We start from the raw sequence: 20,805 nt of genomic DNA, 5'->3' as shown, positions 1-20,805 counted from the left end.
GGGGAGCCCTTGTGAGTGGGGGAATAATATTTGGCCGGCAAGAGTGCGGGCCAGTGTGTGTGTGTAATACATAAGCACATAGTGGGAAGGGAAAGACAGAGCGGCGGTGCCGGTCTGTGTGGAATGTGTCCCGTCAGTGCAGCTCACCAGGGGAGCTGTAGCGTATTAAACCGCTAGTATTTTTGCCTGCAGGGCGGGCACTTCCAGATTGTAAAATCTGACAAAGGTGGAGGGGGAAGCCCAGCCCGCTGCCACACATATGTCATGAATGGAAATCCCGCTGGACCATGCCCACGAGGAGGCCATGCCTCTAGTGGAGTGAGCCCTAATGCCTAACGGGCATGGTAGGTCTTTTGACACGTACGCGGCAGCAATAGCGTCCACTATCCATCTAGACAGTGTCTGTTTCGAGGCGGCGAAACCTTTGGTGCGCCCTCCGAACGAAACGAAAAGCTGCTCAGAGCGTCTGAAAGAGGCGGAGCGCGCAGTATACAATCTCAGTGCTCTGACTGGGCAAAGGAGATTGGCGTCATGTTCGCTATCGGATGCTGGCAGCGCCGAGAGGGGGAATAATTTGTGCTCTGAAAGGAGTACCGATCACCTTGGGGACATAGCCGTGTCTAGGCTTTAAAATGACCTTGGAGTCATTTGGTCCAAACTCAAGACACGCAGCGCTGACAGACAGCGCGTGAAGGTCTCCCACATGTTTAACTGATGACAGGGCAGTTAGAAAAACGGTTTTGAGTGAAAGGTATTTCAAATCCACGGATTGAAGCGATTCGAAAAGGGGGGGCTTTCATAGCTTCGAGAACTACGGAATGAGCAGTGACTGGCCGTGCAGGGGTTCAGCGAACGCCACGACGGCCGCCACGTACACTTGCGTGGATGGGGATCTGCCCTTATCCATCAGCTCTTGTAAAAACACGAGCAGCGACGACACCCCACGTCCGTGGGTCCAGGTCTCTGTTGGTGCACCATTTTGAAAACACAGACCATTTGGACGCATAGTCTTCTCGTGGAAGGGGCTCTAGCGTGTATGATAGTGTTTATTACTCCTTCTGGCAAAGCGACGGGTAGTCGTTGATCACCCACGCGTGCAGCGCCCAGCGCTCTGGGTGGGGATGCCAGATCGTGCCGCGAGCTTGAGAGAGGAGATCTGTTCTCACTGGAATGGGCCACGGGGCTATCCGTGACAGCTGCGTAAGCTCCGGGAACCATGTCTGATTCTCCCAGCGCGGGGCTATGAGGAGCACCGAGTGATGCGTTTCCCTGATCCTCTGCATTACCTGTGGCAATAGCGAGACGGGAGGGAAGGCGTAGAGCGGGCGGTTGGGCCAGTCCTGGGCCAACGCGTCCTCGCTTTTCGAGAAAAATACTGGGCAGTGAGAGTTCTCTTCTGACGCAAAGAGGTCTCTCTCTGCTCTGCCGAATATGCTCCATAACTTCTGGACTGTTTGAGCGTGCAGGGACCATTCCCCTGGGGAAATATTGTCTCTGGACAGTCTGTCTGGGCCGTCGTTCAGGTGGCCTGGCACGTGCGTCGCCCTCAGCGAGCGCAGGTGGCACTGGGCCCAATTCAGTATGCGTTTTGTCAGATGGAAGAGGTTCCTGGATCTGACACCGCCCTGACAGTTTAGATAGGATACCACAGATCTGTTGTCTGAACGGACCAGGACGTGGTGACCCTGAATGACCGGGAGGAAGCGCACGAGCGCGTATCATTTCCAGACAATTTATGTGAAGGAGCTTTTCCTGAACTGACCATAGGCCAAAAGCCGGAGAGCCCTCGCAGACCGCGCCCCAACCCGTGTTGGACGCGTCTGTCGAGATGACTTTTCGGCGAGATACAGCTCCCATCGTCACTCCCCGCTGATACCATTCAGCCACTGCCCAGGGCTGCAGAGCTGAGATACAGATCTGAATCACTCTGATTGGCTGGCGGCCCGTGGCCCAAGCCCGGCGAGATGCGCGGGTGTTTAGCCAATGCTGAAGCGGGCGCATGCACAGTAAACCCAGCTGAAGTACTGCTGCGGCTGAGGCCATGTAACCTAGCATTCTCTGAAATTTTTTCAGAGGCGTGAGGCTGTTCATCTGAAAGGACGCGGCTAGTCGCTGAACACGGCGCGCACGCTGTGTAGATAAGCGAGCCGTCATCGCCATGGAGTCTAGTTCTATTCCAAGGAAGGAAATTGCCTGACTGGGCTGTAGTGAGCTCTTGGTCCAATTGACTGCAAGACCCAAACTGTTCAGATGACTGAGGAGAACTGTCCTGTGAGACAGAAGCTCCGTATGTGACTGTGCCAAAATCAGCCAATCGTCCAAATAGTTCAGAATTCGCAAGCCCTGACTCCGCAGGGGTGCGAGCGCCGCATCCATGCACTTCGTGAAAGTACGGGGTGCTAAAGACAGGCCGAACGGAAGGACGGTGTATTGATAAACCTGGCCGTCGAAGGTGAATCCCAAGAATGGCCTGTGACGGGGATTTATCTGAATCTGAAAGTAGGCATCTTTCAGATCGAGAGAAATGAACCAGTCCCCCTGGCGCACATGCGCGAGGAGTTTCCTGATTGTAAGCATTTTGAACGGTCTTTTTGCGAGCACCTTGTTCAAAACCCTGAGATCTAATATTGGTCTGAGGCCGCCGTCTTTCTTGGGGACAAGAAAATAACGGCTGTAAAACCCTGACTCGCTCAGAGAAGGTGGTACTCTCTCTATGGCCCTTTTGCACAGAAGGTTTGCTATTTCTGAACGAAGCATGCAGGCTGCTTCCGTGTTCACAGTAGTTTCGAGCACGCTCTGAAGCGGGGAGGGCGGCGATCGAACTGTAGCAAATAGCCCTGTTTTACTGTGCTTAACACCCATTTGGATATCCCTGGGATAGCTTTCCACGCTTTGAAGCGTAACGCTAGAGGGTGAATGGCCAAGTCGCCCTGATTGCCGCACACAGCGAGCTGAACAGAATGTGTGAGCGCGCTTACTGTGCTTATGCATGACTGCTCGCAGGCAGCAGGGACAGGCTGTTCTGTGAGTGACTTCCCGATTGAGGTGAATGGGGAAAGAGTCACATCTGTGAAGTGATGCGCAAGCATAGTCACGGGCATGGGACTTACATACAGAGAGGTGTTTGCTGGCCGTGTGACAGAGCGGGCAGAGAAGGGGCGCGCGCACGGATTCGTGGGCGCGTTTATTGACTAACACTCGAGCTGGCTGTGCCCGCTATATGAGAGTGGGCTCTGATAGGGACACGGGAAGTGTAATGCTTGTGTGTAGGGGTGAACACTGGATTGTGGGCACATTTTCTACACATAAGGCATGTTTGCTTTTTACAAGATTTCTTTGAGTCGCCGTGAAAACGGCATTTGAGTGCAGGCAAGCGGGCAGTATCACCGGCTTGTTGGCTGCTGAATCCACCACTGCAGTAGCCTGAGAGAAGGGGACTGACAGGGGGCGAAGCTTTGACGGTGGTCCGGCCGTGGCGGGACTGATCCGTCGTTTCCTCAACAAAGCTAGGAGGACTTCGGTTGCTCAGGTTTCAGCGCAATCTTAGGCAGAGGCCCGTGGGGGGGCGGTGGTCTGCGGCGGCTGTCTGAGCGCGTTCTAGGGCGGCCGCCCTGTCGACGCTGAGAAGTCTGGCTTTGCTGAGCTGGGCGCTGTGAAGAGGCTCGTGCAGGAGGCTGGTCACGTGGGCGGCCTGCAGAGGAGCTAGCGCGACGAGGCAGGAAGAGATTCATGGCTTGGGTGGCTTTCTGGACTTCCGAGAAATGGTCAACAATGCCACTCACCGCGGAACCGAAGAGACCGGACGGAGAGAGCGGCACGTTGAGGAACGTGGAGCGTTCAGCGTCTCCCATGTCGGCTAGCGTTAGCCATAGGTGTCTCTCGGTCACAGTCAGCGCGGCCATGCACTTCCCTAGGGCTTGAGCTGCAGCTTTGGTGGCGCGAAGGGAGAGATCCGTCGCGCTCCTTAGATCTGAGACAGCCTCTGGGTGCCTGCCTTTCTCATCCCACTCTCGAAGGAGGTCCGCTTGGAGGATCTGTAAAACGGCCATGGAATGCAGAGCAGATGCGGCTTGGCCGGCGGCGGCATAGGTGCGGCCAACACAGGCGGAAGTAATTCTGCAGGCCTTAGACGGGAGCACTGGCTTAGACCGCCATCTCGCGGAGGGCGGGCAAAGGTGTGCTGCTACCGAATCCTCGACCGGGGGGTTGGAAGAGTAGCCCCTCTCGGTGGCGCCGTCCACCGAAGCGCGTGGAGTTCCGGCAGGAAGGGAGCAGCCCGAGCCGTTGAGTCTGTTGGGAGCCTGCTCAGAGGGCGGTGACCACTCAAGCCCGAGGCGGTCGACGGCCTGTGTGAGGAGGCGCGTTAATTCTCCCTCGACTCCGGCGCGGGTCCTGCTGGATTCCTGGGCCGAGGAGGAGGCTTGGGAGCCTGACCACTCCTCGCTGTCCGAAGCCATGATGGAACAGCAGCCCTTATCCTCCGCCTAGTCATCCAAGATGGCAACAGTGCGGCCGCTCGGCGGCAACTGCGCGTCCCGGGGGGGCAGGGAGGGTGAAAGCGAGGCTCGAGGGAGAGGCTCCGGCGAGGTAGTCGCTTCTAACACCGGTTCCGCAGCCTTTGGCAGCGGCGCTTCTTTCTGCGCGGCGAAACGAAAGGCGGCGTGGCGGCTTCGGTTTTGAGTGCTTCCAGTCGAGCCCGCAGGGTCGACATCGGAAGCTCCTCGCAGAGGTCGCATCCGCCGTCAGCGAGGGCGAGCTCTGCATGTTCCAATCCCTGGCAGAGAGCGCAGATGAGGTGGCGGTCTCCGGTGCTGAGAGGGGCGCGGCATGGGGCGCAGGTGGTGCGAGGCATCTTTAAAAAGACGCTCGTTGCTCTTTTTGTGAAGTTCGCTGAGGAACTAGCTTGCTCTAAAAAGGATACGTCGCCGGATGGCGTAGCTCGCAGGATGGCTGAAGGTGGCGAAGACGGCCGGCTTCTTCGAGCGCTGTCCACGCTTGCTAGATGCCCCTCGAACGGCGACGCGGCTTCTGCAGTTCAGAGCTGCGAAGAGCTTCGCTGAAAAGAAGAAAATCAGGGTTCCAGCCTACGAACTTACGCTTATATGCACTCTAGCCACGGCCATTCTGGCGGGCTTTGATACAGTGACGGCGCGGGCGCCTGTCATTGGACGCGAGTTCACTCAAGTTCGTCTATAGCCTGCTGTTAGCAGCAGTTGCCGCAGAGCAACCAATGAGCTCGCTAGCTAGCCCGCTCTAGGTATGCAGCTGCTGCACTGCGTTGACAATGGATACAAAATTAAGGATAATTTTTTGGCTTCAATATCTCAGAAAAGATGAATCTTTCCCGTAGCGTAAGCTAGCTTACGCAATACGAGAGAACCTCTCGTAAGAGAACAGACAATTAATCGTCATATTCAAATATCATGACAAAGACATTTTTGTTCTTGAAAGCAATTGATGCTTCTCTTCACAAAGGATGCATTCATTTGATCAAAAACAAATTGTAGATCCACCAAAGGCTGAATAAGGATTAGAAAAATAATTCAAAGCGCTTGTCTTAAAGCTGCTCCTGATCTGATACGCTGCACGTGTGTGGTATGCAAGAAAAGCATTCAGATCTGTGCCTGGAATTGCGCATCATTGCAGGTACGGCATTGCCGGCCGACTTCGAGCATTGCGGGTAAGTAGCCATGCAATTGCGCAGTCAGCTCAAGGCGTTTTTTTTTAAGTTACATTTGACACTATTAGCAAGGTTGATCTCATCTGCTGAAAAAACATGATGTAACAATGTAAAAACAAGTCTATAGTGTGTGAGCAAATGTGAGTGAAAATTACTGCATGTGAATGTGGAAAAAGATTTAGCCACACCATGTTTGATTCTTTGACTGTCATCAAAGCTTATGAACTTTTACCAACAGAATCAAACCTCCTATGCATCTAACTTTAAATACAAATAACATTTTAAACTGTGAAAAAAAAAACAATAAACAAACAAAAATTGTGGACAACTGACATGTAAGTCTGGTAAAACAGTGAAGTATCAATTTTACTTGCCATCACGAAGATACGTCACCTAGGAGTGTGCTGGTCTGGTGAAAAAATAAACCTGTGTGACGCACGACGCACGAGTAGATGCATTTATTTTATCAAAAGATAGGGTTATATTTCATTGCATATTTATCTGACACAGCCATTTTGGTGTTTCTACACTAGAGGGCACACAAAATTATTTTTGCCAGTGAGAAATACATGAACTGGTTTTGAATGTTATTTTAGACTGTGATGAAATTAAAAGAACGGTAAATCTCAGAATTGTATTCGTGTACCCTCATTGTCACCTCACGTACCCCCAGGGGTATGCGTTCCCCATTTTAGGAAGCACTGATTTAGAGCACCCTTGGTCAATAAAATTATTTCAAACCTTTTAATGTTGTATATATATATATATATATATATTATATTGGAACTGTAAAAAAAAGTGACTTAAGCGTTCAGACAAGTAAACCATCAGTTATACTTGTATGAAAGACAAGTTACTGGAAAGGTTTAAAGGAATAGTTCACCACTCACTTTTATGCCATCCCGGATGTGAATGACTTTATTCAACAGAACACAAATTAAGATTTGTATAAGAATTTCTAAGCTCTTTTAGTCCATACAGTGCAAGTGAATGGGTGCCCAAATTTTAAAGCTCCAAAAATATACATATTTATACATACATAGGTCAGCATATAAAGCCAAGTGTACACTACACAACTTGCAGTCTGAGCTCTTGCAGTCTGAGCAGTTTTTCATCATGAACACTTCAGGACTGTAATGCATCAACTGCATGACCATTCATCCCAGACTGTGTGTACACCTGGTATTAAGATGAGTTCTGGGTGATCCGATCACAAATGTTCAAGCGAGACATCATTGTTACACCTGGGCATCTCTTTTGACAAGGTGTTTGGATTTCGAGGAGTGTGTCTCTGAATTCATGAGGACATACATCAGTCATTACGTCTGTGCATTACTGCATGATAACAAGAAAAAAGACAAGCAAGTGCTAAAAACCAGAGCAGTTTCTCTTAATTTTCCAAACATGACATTTAGAGCAGAATTCTGAGTTATTTTAGTGCAGTACCTCAGGGTTTCCGTTGTCCGGTAATTAACGGACATTGGCCGGTAAAAAAATTAAATGTCCGACAAAATTAAATCTCTCCGGTCAAATTGTCCGATTAAAATTGCCTAATAATCCCGTCCCCCTAACACAATCTGAATTTGAGAATAAGCCTAAAATGTATAAAGCAAAAATACACCGATCTCTTGCTATGTTATAAAGGAACAGGCTCTATCGTTTGAAAGTTATGAAACAACATCGCATGCTGCATTTCAAATAAAGCGCACGCCTAAAACGGCTGCGATATAGACCTAAACAACGAACGATTGAGTGAGACGTTTAAAATATGGCCAGGCCCAGGCAGACTAGCTTTAAAAGCTTTTTTCAGAGGCCAGACGATGGTGAATCAGGAACATCTCATTATAGATAGATCAGTGCTTCTAATCAGTGCATTCGTGCAGTTTTTTTTCTCTATCATCAAAACTGAATAGCCTATGTTCATCAGTGCATGGTTACAGTCTATATCAAGCAGGGACACGTTTGTGTGCATTTTATTTTGTGATTTCACCGGAATTAATAGAGAATCTCCGCAACGGCGATAGATTTTTTTTTTTTTTTATTGAACACAAGAACAGAACAAAAAAACAGAATATACATCTATAATGGCATTGGTAAGTACAGATAAATAAGTATTAGGCAAGGCACATATCAGTTAAAATAATAAATAAATAAATAAATAAACTTATATAAAATAAAAATACAAATACAGAGGGGTCACTTTATTCCTCTTTTAAGAGCTCAAGGTCTCTTATTATTCCAGCCAATTTCTGGGCCTTTTTACTTTTTACACATTCCAACGCTGGAAAGAAATTACAAATTAAGTCTCTTTTAAATATAGAAAAATAAGGTTTCGTCTTCATACATTTTGACTTGTGAATAAAAAATGTGCCCAGTATCAACATTACATTAATAAGAAAATCATTTCTTTTCTCTTCCGACATCATTCCAAACATGTTCCCTAGCAAAAGTGGGCAGTGATCGAATCTTTGATTCCAACCAGTAGGACATATTTTCCCAAAAAGTATTTGAAAACAGACAAGGAAAAAAAAGATGATCAGTTGTCTCTATGTCAATTTGACAAAAAGTGCAGGCATTTACTTCAAAATTAAATCGTTGTCTTAAAAATTCACTTGACGGGTATACCCCATTGAATATTTTAAAATGAGTTTCCTTAGCTTTAGGAGCCACTGGAAAGCTAATATACAGTGTTCGCAATTTTCTAATAGTTTGTTTATCATAAGATTGCAAAACACAGTTATTATACAGAAGTGTCGGATATACTATAGAACTGAAACAAGAGCGGATAAGTTTGTTGGGAAGCATGCTCTGAGGTCATTACCATTGAAGAGAAGGGATGGAAGTTCACAAGGTCCATCAAATATGTTGACAGAAGTGTTTTGTACAAGATTTATAAAACTTTTTGGAATCGCATTTAAGACACGCTCAAAATGTTTGCATTCACATTGTATATTATATTTAGCACAAAAGTCTTTAAAAGTTAACAATCTCCCATCTTCATCTATCAAGTGAAGAACTGACCAAATACCTTTCTCAAGCCACTCAAGAACACATAGAGACTTATATTTAGAAACAATAAATCTATTGTTCCATATTGGGATTTTATGTGGAGAAAAGTTGTGGTTATATAATAACTTCCAATATAATAAAATCTGTTGGTGAAAGGAAGATAATTTGATTGGCAGTCTGGAAACAGTGTAATCACATCTCAATAGAAAATCAATTCCACCCAATTTTCTAAATATACCTCTGGGAATGCAAAACCAGAAACTATTTTCATTTGTTATAAATTTTTTTAGCCATTTGACCTTTAACATACCATTTATACAATCGAAGTCAAAGGCTTGTAATCCACCAGCAACGGCGATAGATTGAAACGCGCGTCCTAGTGAAGATTGCGCAACTCGCGCAGCGCGTCGTCCATGCAACTGATAGCAGCGGACACGAGCGCTCAGCTTGATTTCAAAAACAACAGATTTTAGCACTAGATCTCTTATTTAATAACGGACTAAATGAATGATCTGCTAGTTAACTGGAGATGTTGTATTTATTTGTATTAGGTACATCCGTGCCTCAATGTTTCAAAAAGTGAATGTGTGTGAAACCACAGTAAAAAACAATTGGCGTTGATTGACGCCAATCGGACGTTCATGTTTTTTTTTTCGTCTATTTGAAAGTTAAGCTAATAATAATATGTTGCATTCTATACGGCCTGATTATGTCATTTTTTAAGTTACATAGACTGCCTCCAGTTTTCCTCAACTTGACTAATTAAGAGGCGATATATTTGACCGGCATATCATCAAAATGTCCGTAAAACGAAACCTCTGTGACCGGCACCATTTTTTTCTAGCGGAAACTCTGCAGTACCTGTAACTGAGCTCCTGTGTGCATGCTGCTCATTTCTGTGTCCCGAAAAACATTAAGAACATTAACAAAATGTATTCTTGATAACACGTCATAAGATATGAAAGAACGGCTCTCGTCCATTTTCGCACTTTACTGGCACCATTTGCAAAGGAAAAAATAATAAAGACTGTGATTAGGGAGATGTGGGTGAGGTTTTATTTTATTTTTTATACCTTGATCTCCTTCCAACAAACACGAAACGCTCCCTCTCATTTTTATGCGTATTTGCCCTAATTTGCAATGGAAAAAATAACAAATAAAAACAGCTGAAAATTATAAAAACAGAAGGTTGTGAGATGTGGATGATTTTTTATTTATTTTATATTCTAATAAATTGTTTTGCCTCCTGCTACCGAAATCTTGCTCTCCTCTTTCAACAAACAAGAAAGACAGAGGGTAGGTAGATGTGGGTGAAGTTTCATGTTATTATCTTCTAATTTTTTTCTGTCTTTAAAATAGCTTGCCCTTCTTTTGTACTCTCTCTATATTTCATAGTCTGTCTTCCGCTCGTTGGGACAGTGTGCACACCTGACAACAAGACGTCTAGATATCAAGCAATTTAAAAAACTGTCGCAGCATCTGGGGCTCATCTTGACCTGTTACAGCAGTGCGCACACAAGACCTTTCATTGTGAGATCTGAGACTTCTCGTCGCAGACCAGTCGCCGACTCGAAACATCAAATACTGTGAGCTTGAGTCATTTAGTGTACATTTATCCAAATGACTCCAATTGACAGTGGTTAAATCAACGTCGTTAGAAGCGATTTTATAGGTGTAGGTGAGAAACAGATCAATATTTTAGTAAATTTTTACTATAAATTCTCATCCCTGCTCAATCTCCACTTTAACTTTCACATTCTTCTTGTGTTTTTGGTGATTGACATTCTTCATGCATTCGCCACCTACTGGGCAGGGAGAAGACTTTCTAGCAAAAATTATGATCTTAAATATTGATCTGTTTCTCACACACCCCTATCATATCACTTCAGAAGACATTGACTTAACCACAGGAAACTTATGGATTACTTTTATGCTGCCTTTGTGCTTTTTTAAATGTCCACATTTTGGCAGCAATACACATGCATTGTATGGACCTACAGAGCTGAAATATTTTTCTAAAAGGGGTTAGGATTAAAATCTTAATTTGTAGAAAGAAAGTCTGTGATGGCATGAGGGTGAGTAAAGGATGAGAGAATTTTCATTTTTGGGTGAACTATTCCTTTCATGTCAAGTGAGGTAATGCGATGTTATACAGTAATGGCACTAGGTGTTAGTGTAATGTTGCTGCTGTATTTCTCACTTGGTCAGTATGTTGAGCAGTTCATTTGTGCCACTCTGTTGTTCTCTCTCCCACTGCTCCAGCAGAGTGCTCAGCTCCGCTTTAGAGTCCACGCTGCCCTCGCCGGCTGACGCCATCAGCCCTGCATGAACATGCGCGCACGCGCACACACACACACACACCCCATGTCAGTCAGATTGGAATCCGAAAGTAAACAGGATTATGATTACTTCACATTGTAATATTAAACACAGTGGTTAATATAGAAGGAAGTACTTCTGAGTTTCTTCTACAGTTAATATTACTGTGGTGAACCAGAAAACAATAACAAAAATGCAATAATTAATAATTTACTTATCAAGTAGTTATGCCTGTCTATATTTAAAGAATATAAGAAAAATTTGCGGCTCTCTAATTTAACCAGACATGCATGAAAATTACAAAAGCCCACCTGCTAACCGATACTGCATGAAAAGAGAGCATAAGTACAGGTACACAATGAATACATTCACATTGCACAAGAATATGTAACCTGTGGAAATGTACACACAAGCCCACCAAACACCTGCTCACAGTATATACTGCATAAACAGAGAGCTCAGTAAATAGATCCATTGTTTATACTTTATAGTATGAAAATGTTGTAGACTATCCACACTATAATATTAATAATATTATTATATGCACACACGCACAAATACACACACACACAAATACAAATACACACACACATACACACACACACACACACACAGTGCTGGAGATAAACTTCTGCAACTTCTGTGTATGTGGGAGTGTGTATATAGATATATATATATATATATATATATATATATATATATATATATATATATATATATATATATGAATGAGAGAGAGAGAGAGAGTCAGAGAGAGAGAGAGAGACACACAAACACATCCAGCACTAGAATTTAAATTGAAACCTTCTAAAATTACATACATGTAAACAATGTGTCTAGTGTTTATTGTCCATGTGCTCGTGAGTGATAAAAAAGTGACATTAAACGCACCTTCAGCGAACACAAACACACAGCACCGCAGAATCGCTAACCGCTCAATATCAGTCTCAGCCGCTGAGACGCGTTACAGAGCGTTATAATCACATTAATAGTATTATTGATGAGCTCCAATCTATCGTGTCCACAGCAATGTGCTTCAACTTTATGATGGCGACAGTTAACGCGTCATGACCCCGCGACGGTGAACACGTCAATTACATCAGACATATGGGGCTCCGCCCCCTTGGATACCGTCGCTCACTCTGACAAGCCTTTGACAAAATTGTTTTGTTCGAGATGCCAAACGCCTCCCTTTGAAAGTAGACGGCTGCAGTCAGGGAAGGAGTGAAATAAGGGCTGTCAATTCGGACAGTTCTCACTTCTCGTAGTGTATGGAGGGAACTCCGTGCCAAAACCTAGCCGTCCTATGGTGGGAACTCCGTGGCAAAACCCAGCCGTCTGACCGACCGACCGTGTCTTGTGCTTTGAGCGTCTTACAATTGTACACAGCGGGTGACGACCTGACGACCCGACGACCACATGTCAACGTCTTGAAATTAGCTTGTTTTTAACTAGGTAAGTATCCAAGCTGTTGTTTATAGACTATAAATGGACAATTAATTTTATATTTTATGCCTAAAACAATACTCAACCATCTTCCTGAATCCTGCTGTACTTCTCTAAATAAGCATTCAGAGAAATGTGTTGTAGGCTATTCTAAGTCATTCTGAGTGATGAACTGATAGCTATAAATAAATAAAGCTACCACCTGTCTATCAAGACTTTCTCTGATAATTTTGAAAGAAACTTGCATACATTCCATGACAGAAGGATCTTTTTATATCATTTTTATATAATCACTTTTTACTAATTTTTCATATTGTTATTTGTCAAATTCCTTAATTTTATGTTGTGTGCTATATTGTCTCTCAAATTAGAGATTACGTGTTTCAATTTCAAGGTCTTCAGTGTTACGATGTTGTGAAGAAGTAATTGTCCATTGACTTTGCATGCTATAGTAACACTTGTTGAATTAGTGCTGGTCAGACTGGGCAATGAGAAAGACACAATTAAGATTACTCAATAAACTCTGCTCATTTTTACCATCACTTCTTCTGTATTCCCCCTGCTGACTCTTGGGCTGGTAGGAAAGAGAGATAACAACAAGCTGTTGACTGGTTTTGGATATCAAAACTATGATATATGGATATCTTCTGACATTCATACATTAATTTCAAGATTTTCAAATTGCAGGTTCTGCCAATTGTACAATGTTCACACTCCATACAAAACACTCAAAATGAATAAATAGTTTATTATTGTTATTTGCACAGACATCAGTATTCATATTGATAATAATACATCTCAAATGGATGCCTATCAATCCATCATTCTTTATATATTCAGTCTCTTTATTAGGGTTGGTATCACCAGGCACCTCACGATACGATACATATCACTATGGAATGATATTCCGGACATTATTCAAAAGGAATTGCAAATTGTATTTGCAATTGCGTTTTCAATTTGTGGACGCATAAAATGTGACATAATCCAAACGCAATTGCAAATCGCGCATTACGGTTTGCATTTTCGTTTAATCGAACGCACAGCGACTGCCAAATTTCAAATGGAAAAGCAAAGTCCGTTTGCAACTGTGTTTCCCATATCTTACGAGTTTTGGCCCTGTCATATTTAAATAGCAATTTCAATTACCATGTCTGCTTTTTCACTTTCTCAGAGTCGCGTATGTAGCCAGCCAAAACTCAAATGGAATACTATTTTTTTAATTTTTTTTTATTGCAATATTAACAAACAGAACAAGACGATACATATAAGAAATCTAAACAATCTTTCAAAACAAAAGAGAAATTATGGTTCAGAATACATTAAGAGAGGAAATGTGAAAGAAATTTAAATATATTCAACAATAGTCTAAAAAGAAAAGAGAGTAAGAGAAGAAAGAAAAAAAAAGAAGAAGAAGAGGGCACAAAAGAAAAAAACATTAAGAGAGAATATTAAACATGGCACTAATTCTGGATGTTTTCATTGCTTTCTTGTTAACAGAAGTTGAAATTGTATTTAAATACATCTTCAATTCTTCTTTGAAAAAGCTAAAGTGGGGTTTACTTTTCATATATTTACATTTATGGATATGAAACTTTCCAATATATAAAAGAAGGTTTATACAAAAACATGCATTAATTAGATTCTTGTCTTTAACATAAAATCCAAAAAGAATGTGTCTATATGATAAAGAAAAGTTACATAAAACCTTTTGGACAATCAGAGCATCAATATTGTTCCAGAAAGACAGAGTAAAAAGACATTCCCAAAACAAATGATCAACAGTTTCAGAGGAGGCTTCACAAAAAGAGCAGGAAGTATCAATATCATTTCTAAATTTCTTTAAAAAGTATTTAACTGGATAAAATCTATGAATAATTTTATAGGATATTTCTTTAACTTTATTAGTTAGAAAGAATTTCTGAGGAAGTGACCAAACTAAATATATTAAATATGACCATTTAATATCATCAAAAAGGTTATTCCAATAAGAAATGGAGGAAGGAATTGAAGTAACAGGGTCCAAAAATAATGACCTAATTTTATAATTGGATTTATGTATTGAAAAACAAATAGAACCAACCACAGTAGATTCAGGGCTAGGGGGAGAAACAGAAGTCACTGTAGCACTATTATTGTTTCTAAACAGCATACAGATTTCCAAAGAGATGGCCTTGAAAACGATATTAAATTCTTTACTAGATACTGGGAATTGGTATCCTGAAACAAAATCGAATAATTAAATAAATTACCTTCACTATCAAATAGCTGGTTTAATATCACCCCATTATTGAACCAGTTTTCAAGAAATAAAGATTTCCTCTTATGAAGAATATTACAGTTGTTCCAAATTAAAAAATTGTGTGGCGAGAAATTATGCTTGTAAATAAGTTTCCAAGCCATAAGCATCTGCTGATGATAATTGGAAAGTTTGACAGGAAGTTTACTAATTGAATAATTGCACATTAAAAGAAAATGTATACCTCCTAATTGAGAAAAAATATATCTTGGGATTATACTCCAAATAGAAGATTGATTGTGAAGGAAACGTTTAAGCCAATTAATTTTTAAGGTATTGTTAAGAGAATCAAAATCAATGAAATTTAAGCCATCTTTATTATAAGAATTCAAAATAACTGATTTTCTAATACTCAAATGGAATACTAATTCCCTTAGTATTTCCATTTCCGATGCCTTACACAGAAACCTGTCAATCAGGGTCAAGGGTGGGATTATGCTATGGGGCGTGTTTGTCTTGGGAAGTGACGTCACTCACAGTCGACGGTCAAGAGGTGATGCCCTGAACAGATGCCGGTTTATCAAATCAAATCAAATCAAATCAAATCACTATATTGTCACACTACCATGTACACAAGTGCAACAGTAGGTGAAATTCTTGTGTGCAGTTCCGAGCAACATAGCAGTCATGACAGTGACGAGACATATACCAATTACAGTAAACAACATACTTACACAAAACAATTTACAAATCAAATGTACACATACTTACACAACACAATAATTATATACAATGTACAGTAAACAATACACACAATATACAATACAATAAGTAGGAGTATATGAAATATATATAAATATATATATATATACATACATACATACATACATACATATATATATGAAGTAGTATATTGAGGAGAATATGTTGACAGTCCAGTGTGAGATTATAGATGAATAAAGTGCAGTGCTAATTATTGATCCTGATAGACTGTGAGTGATGTCACTTCCCAAGACAAACACGCCCCATACCATAATCCCACCCTTGACCCTGATTGACAGGTTTCCGTGTAAGGCATCAATGGAAATACTAAGGGAATTAGTATTCCATTTGAGTTTTGGCTGGCTACATACGCGACGCTGAGAAAGTGAAAAAGCAGACGTGGTAATTGAAATTGCTATTTAAATATGACAGGGCCAAAACTCGTAAGATATGGGAAACACAGTTGCAAACGGACTTTGCTTTTCCATTTGAAATCTGGCAGTCACTGTGCATTCGCTTAAACGAAAATGCAAACCGTAATGCACGATTTGCAATTGCGTTTGGATTATGTCACATTTTATGCGTCCACAATTTGAAAACGCAATTGCAAATACAATTTGCAATTCCTTTTGAATAATGTCCGGAATATCATTCCATATATCACCATACATATATCACAATACCTCATGAGGAATGCCACTCTTATTTAGACAATCTGTTTCATCTTTATAGAACTGTTGGACATGATATAAATACACACAAAAAAATAATAATATTGACAATACAATCTTTACTCCTCTTTCCATGAAATCTAGAGAATCTCCAGATGATTTAATGTGTTATCTTAAAGAGAGCTTTAGAGCCCTTTTTCACAGTTTCTTGGCCAGACAACCTTTCCTTCTCCTGGATCTCTTTCTTCTGAGCCTCCAATTTTTTGTCTGTAAAACATATTCATACATTCCCCCATTGTCTGTTGTATATTTATGTTTACTACATATTTCCATCATTTATGTTAAACTTTTCTATTCTAAGTATATATTTTTATATTCTAAAACAGGTATATAATAAATAGTTTAAAGCATTCCAAACATTGTTAACACTTATCTATTGGGATTACACAAAAAAGCTATTATGGAAGTATCTTGTTTCACCAACAAAGGCTCACTTGTCATAGTTCTCTGTTTCAGTATTATTCTACAAATTAACGTCATTTTCTGGACACTCAAAGGTACTACATTATGATTATTTTAATTAAGGTAAACTACTATGTCAGACTTGTAAGTCATAAATGGTATAATATTAAGATAAATTATAAGAATAAAATATTATGAACTTGTAATATATAGAGAAATGTTATATATGTTAAAAGTACATAACATATAAATACATAATATAAAATACATAACTACAAACCTATAAAAAGTGAATAAATCTAAGCATGATTTCTTATTTCAAGAAATAAAGAGAAATATCAACACTGAATGAATAATAATACAATTACTAAATGACATAATCTTTCACAAATTAACCCCATGAATGCCAAAGTGATAAGGTTTATTGAAAACAACTAAGCTTCCTAATTTAGGCCTAGTCAGCTGAATCCGATTTCTTTTAATAGAAGAGTTTGCGCACAGACAGGCTAAACTTTGTAATTAATTAAGATTGAGAGTTTTTAAAGCATGTGCAATTTTAAAACAATTGCAAAGTAAATTGTACAATAAAATATCCTTAATATTATAAAATATCTTAAGTCCTAAATTATGTTTGTTAATTTTCACGTCGGCGACATACTGACATTGAGCCAAAAAATTAATTAGATATATTTTAAATAAAATAATATGCAACACGTTCCTACAAGTGCTTACGTGTTGCTAACATGTTCCTATGGCATCTGGTTGGAAGTGCGAGTAACCGATTGTATTATATTAAATGTTTTTGCAAAAATAAGAATGAAAATGCCAGGTATGCATAAACATTCAAACGCATATTGTAAAAGTTTATAAACATTATCAATCTCACAGAGATAAATGGGTTTTAAAGGGGTCATGACATGGGTTTTTTTATTGTATTATTATGTTCCCTTAGGTGCAATTATAGTATTAATATATTTTTTTTAAGAAAAACTTTTAAAATCTAGTGATTTATGACCTTTTCCCACCCTGTTTCTCATCCTCTGATTCAAACAGTCTGTTTTGGGGGCGTTTTCCACTTAAGACTTCAGTGTTAACGCCCACTGTTATGATTGGCTAACGTCAGTGCCTATGTATCAATTATTGACGCTCCCAGCCAGAACAATATGCAAGTAAACTAAGTAAAAACACTGTGATTATTCATAATGAATGAAATTGCGCTTTAAAAAGTAGTTTAAAGTTTAAAATAGATTACATACAGTTTGCGTCGTCGTTGTTCCCAGAATAGTCGGCACGGACTTATCTTTGAGCAACAGTTTTCTGGCAAAGCCAGCATCATATTGAGATTTGTTCTCAAAACAGTCATCCTTAAAATGTACAGAACAAACGCTTAAGTTAACACTGCCGTGACTGGGACGTCCGCAAAAAATAAACTGCATCCATTTTTCCCTGACGTCTGGATCTTTCGGCAGCTTATTCAGAGGTTTTGTTTGACCACAGCCAGGAACAGCACATCTGTGTGGCATCGTAATTTTCCTGTGCACAAGTAGTCTCTGTCAGAGCTCGCTGTCCATCGACTGAACACTTGTGAGGCGACGGCGATACTGAAATGAGCGTAGTTGTCTTGGCGCTTAAAGCGTAGTTATCTTGTGCTGGAGGCGGTCATATGCAAACGCTGGTACGTCACTTCTAACCGTCACGTCACTTCTAACCATGAATCCAGAACGAGCTGTATTTTGAGCTTGATTAAATAAATGATTCGTTTAGAATGGGGAGGACGTCTTAAAATATTAAACTTGCAGGACGTTTTAATGATACAAAGACCTCTTATATACCAAAAGATCAAGGCAAATTTGGTTTCTCATGTCATGACCCCTTTAAGGCTTTGCAGTTGCTGGAAAGAGTAAGAAACACGATTTGAAATCCTTAAAAAAAAATAGCAAAAGAGTTCACAACACATTGAAATGTACATTTGTGTGTGAAAAACTTAGCTAAAAAATAAATGTATAAAAAAAAAACGTATCTTTTAAACCTACATCAAAATTATGACAAATAAGATATCTTTGTTTGATACAGAAAAACTCTCTAACAGACATACCCATTTAAAGATACAAAAGTCTTTCCAAAACGTTGCTGTATATGTGCACTCCCAGAAAAGATGAAAGACAGACAGACACCTCTTCACCAACACAGGGAGTACATTTCCGGATTTTTTTTTTAAACCTTAACATATGGAAGCAAATCTGTCTAACCAGATTTTGAAATTAAAAAGCCATTGAATTTCTACCACTGAATTTTTCAGCATTGAAACTATGTATATGATTTTTTTGCCTTTGAATTCAACATTTCAATAACTCTTTTTCACTTTTATTTTTCAATGTTCACAAATTCAGAATCAAACATTCAAATTTAAAAATTCAAATCATTTATATTCGAGTTCTTTAAATTCAGATGCCAAAATTCGGTGTTAAAATTTTCAGATTAAACATCCGGGACACCAAGTATAAGCAATCGATTCTGGATTAAATCGAACCATGTGACAGGAGGATGCCGATGCTTGAAATGACAGGCAAACGATGGTGCTACGGTGAGTGTATTAACCGTTTTATTTGCCTTTTGTAAGATTCGGAAACCGGTAATACCTGACACGTTGCACATTAACAGAATTTATTGGACAATATCTACGCGGAACTTTGAATGAGGCGACGTTCGTTAACATTTTGTTAGCGTAGATATGCAGGGACGGCCAATAATGTAACTGTAACCAAACCCTTAGTATTATGCTTATTAAAGTTTAGTAACGAGTAGCCGTTTAAAACTTTGCTACTGGTTTATAATATCCTTATTTTTTTCTGTGCTGTATTTGTGATGACAGGTTAGTCATCTTACTTTCTAGTCGCTTACTGTACTTACTAACATCGTCTGAAAGACAACGGGGTAATGCATATGGAGGACTAAACATGCATAAATAATAAATGAATAAATGTAATAATACAAAAATAAATAAAGGAATAAATGTCTTGATAAAACAAATATAATTAGTTTTAATTACATTTATTCCAGAATTTATTATTGTATGACTTTATTTCTTTATTATTTTCTATATTTATTTTTAACTTTATTTTTATTCTTTTTAGCTTTTAATTATTTATTCATTTATTTTGCATATTTTTTTATTTATGTGTTAATTTATTTTTTATATTTATTTATTCCCACATATATTTATTTCCATATTTATATATTCCCATATATATTTATTTATTTATACATGTATTTATTTTTACTTTTCTGTGTGCAACATGTAAATGAGGGAGGCGGTGCTTGCGGAGCTCCAGTGCATCATTGGTCGAGAGCTCAATAGTATTATCGGAAGCAGATTGATGTCCCACCTCAGAACGCTCTGACTCGCACAGATTTAGAATATGCAGGGAAACGTTTTGCAGAGAGTTTATCAATCCAGGATGTGCTTCTACATTCATACCGGCATACAGCTCTCCTAAAACATCAATAAGCACCTCTACTCTAAATTAAACAGTTATTTGATGCGTGATTATTCACTTCATTCGCATGTCGCGCAACTCTCTAGATATATGTGAAGAGTCAGCAATAGATTTATATACATGCATAAACGATCAGGGAAATGAAGCATTGTATCTTTTACAATGAACAATCATAACAACAGAAAACAATATTATGGATTTGCAGACATCAAAATATGAAGTTATATACACAGAAACAAAAGAAAAGGACAAATCATATCATTTATGAAACTTGCTCATTTAGTGGTTTTGTTGAAGAAACAGCTCTCCATTTATTTTGTTATTGTAGTATAACCAATACATCTTGGATTGACTTAAGCTCTTGTGTTTTTAGCCCCACAAATAGCTATAGTTTACACGCGATATGGCTATGACCTAACGTCACATCAAAACAAGTCAAGAGTAATCGAGCACACCCTTCAATCTACAATAAGCCAATGGTAAACAGGACCCGCCCACATAATTATCATACAAGAGACAGAAATGTAAGAATAAATACAAAAATAAATACATGTGGGAATATTTAAATATAGAAATAAATACATGTGGGAATAAATGTAAAAATAAATGAATGCATAAATAAATAATAAAAAACAAAAACAAATGAAAGAATATTTTTTTAATAAATTTTTTTGAATAAAAATAAAAAGAGAAAATAATAAATAAAAAGATCAAATAATA

The 20,805-nt window shown here is 39.9% G+C and overlaps 1 protein-coding gene across 2 annotated transcripts in view; it reads right to left on the bottom strand.

Annotated features, from left to right (window-relative positions):
• LOC127620829 (DDB1- and CUL4-associated factor 1-like) overlaps nt 1-12,048 on the bottom strand; it is a 158,479-nt gene extending 146,431 nt beyond the window's left edge. For both annotated transcript variants that reach the window (XM_052094086.1, XM_052094085.1), the window contains exons 1-2: nt 11,900-12,048; nt 10,890-11,010 (exon numbers count right to left, since the gene is read on the bottom strand). In XM_052094086.1, coding sequence (XP_051950046.1) covers nt 10,890-11,005 — 116 coding nt within the window. In that variant the 5' untranslated portion in view covers nt 11,006-11,010; nt 11,900-12,048. The remainder of the gene's footprint in view (nt 1-10,889; nt 11,011-11,899) is intronic.
• Nucleotides 12,049-20,805: the final 8,757 nt, after the last annotated feature.

The sequence above is a fragment of the Xyrauchen texanus genome, chromosome 27 (assembly GCF_025860055.1).
Source record: "Xyrauchen texanus isolate HMW12.3.18 chromosome 27, RBS_HiC_50CHRs, whole genome shotgun sequence".
NCBI classification, from domain to species: Eukaryota; Metazoa; Chordata; class Actinopteri; order Cypriniformes; family Catostomidae; genus Xyrauchen; species Xyrauchen texanus.
This window is presented reverse-complemented; position numbering and strand designations above follow the sequence as displayed.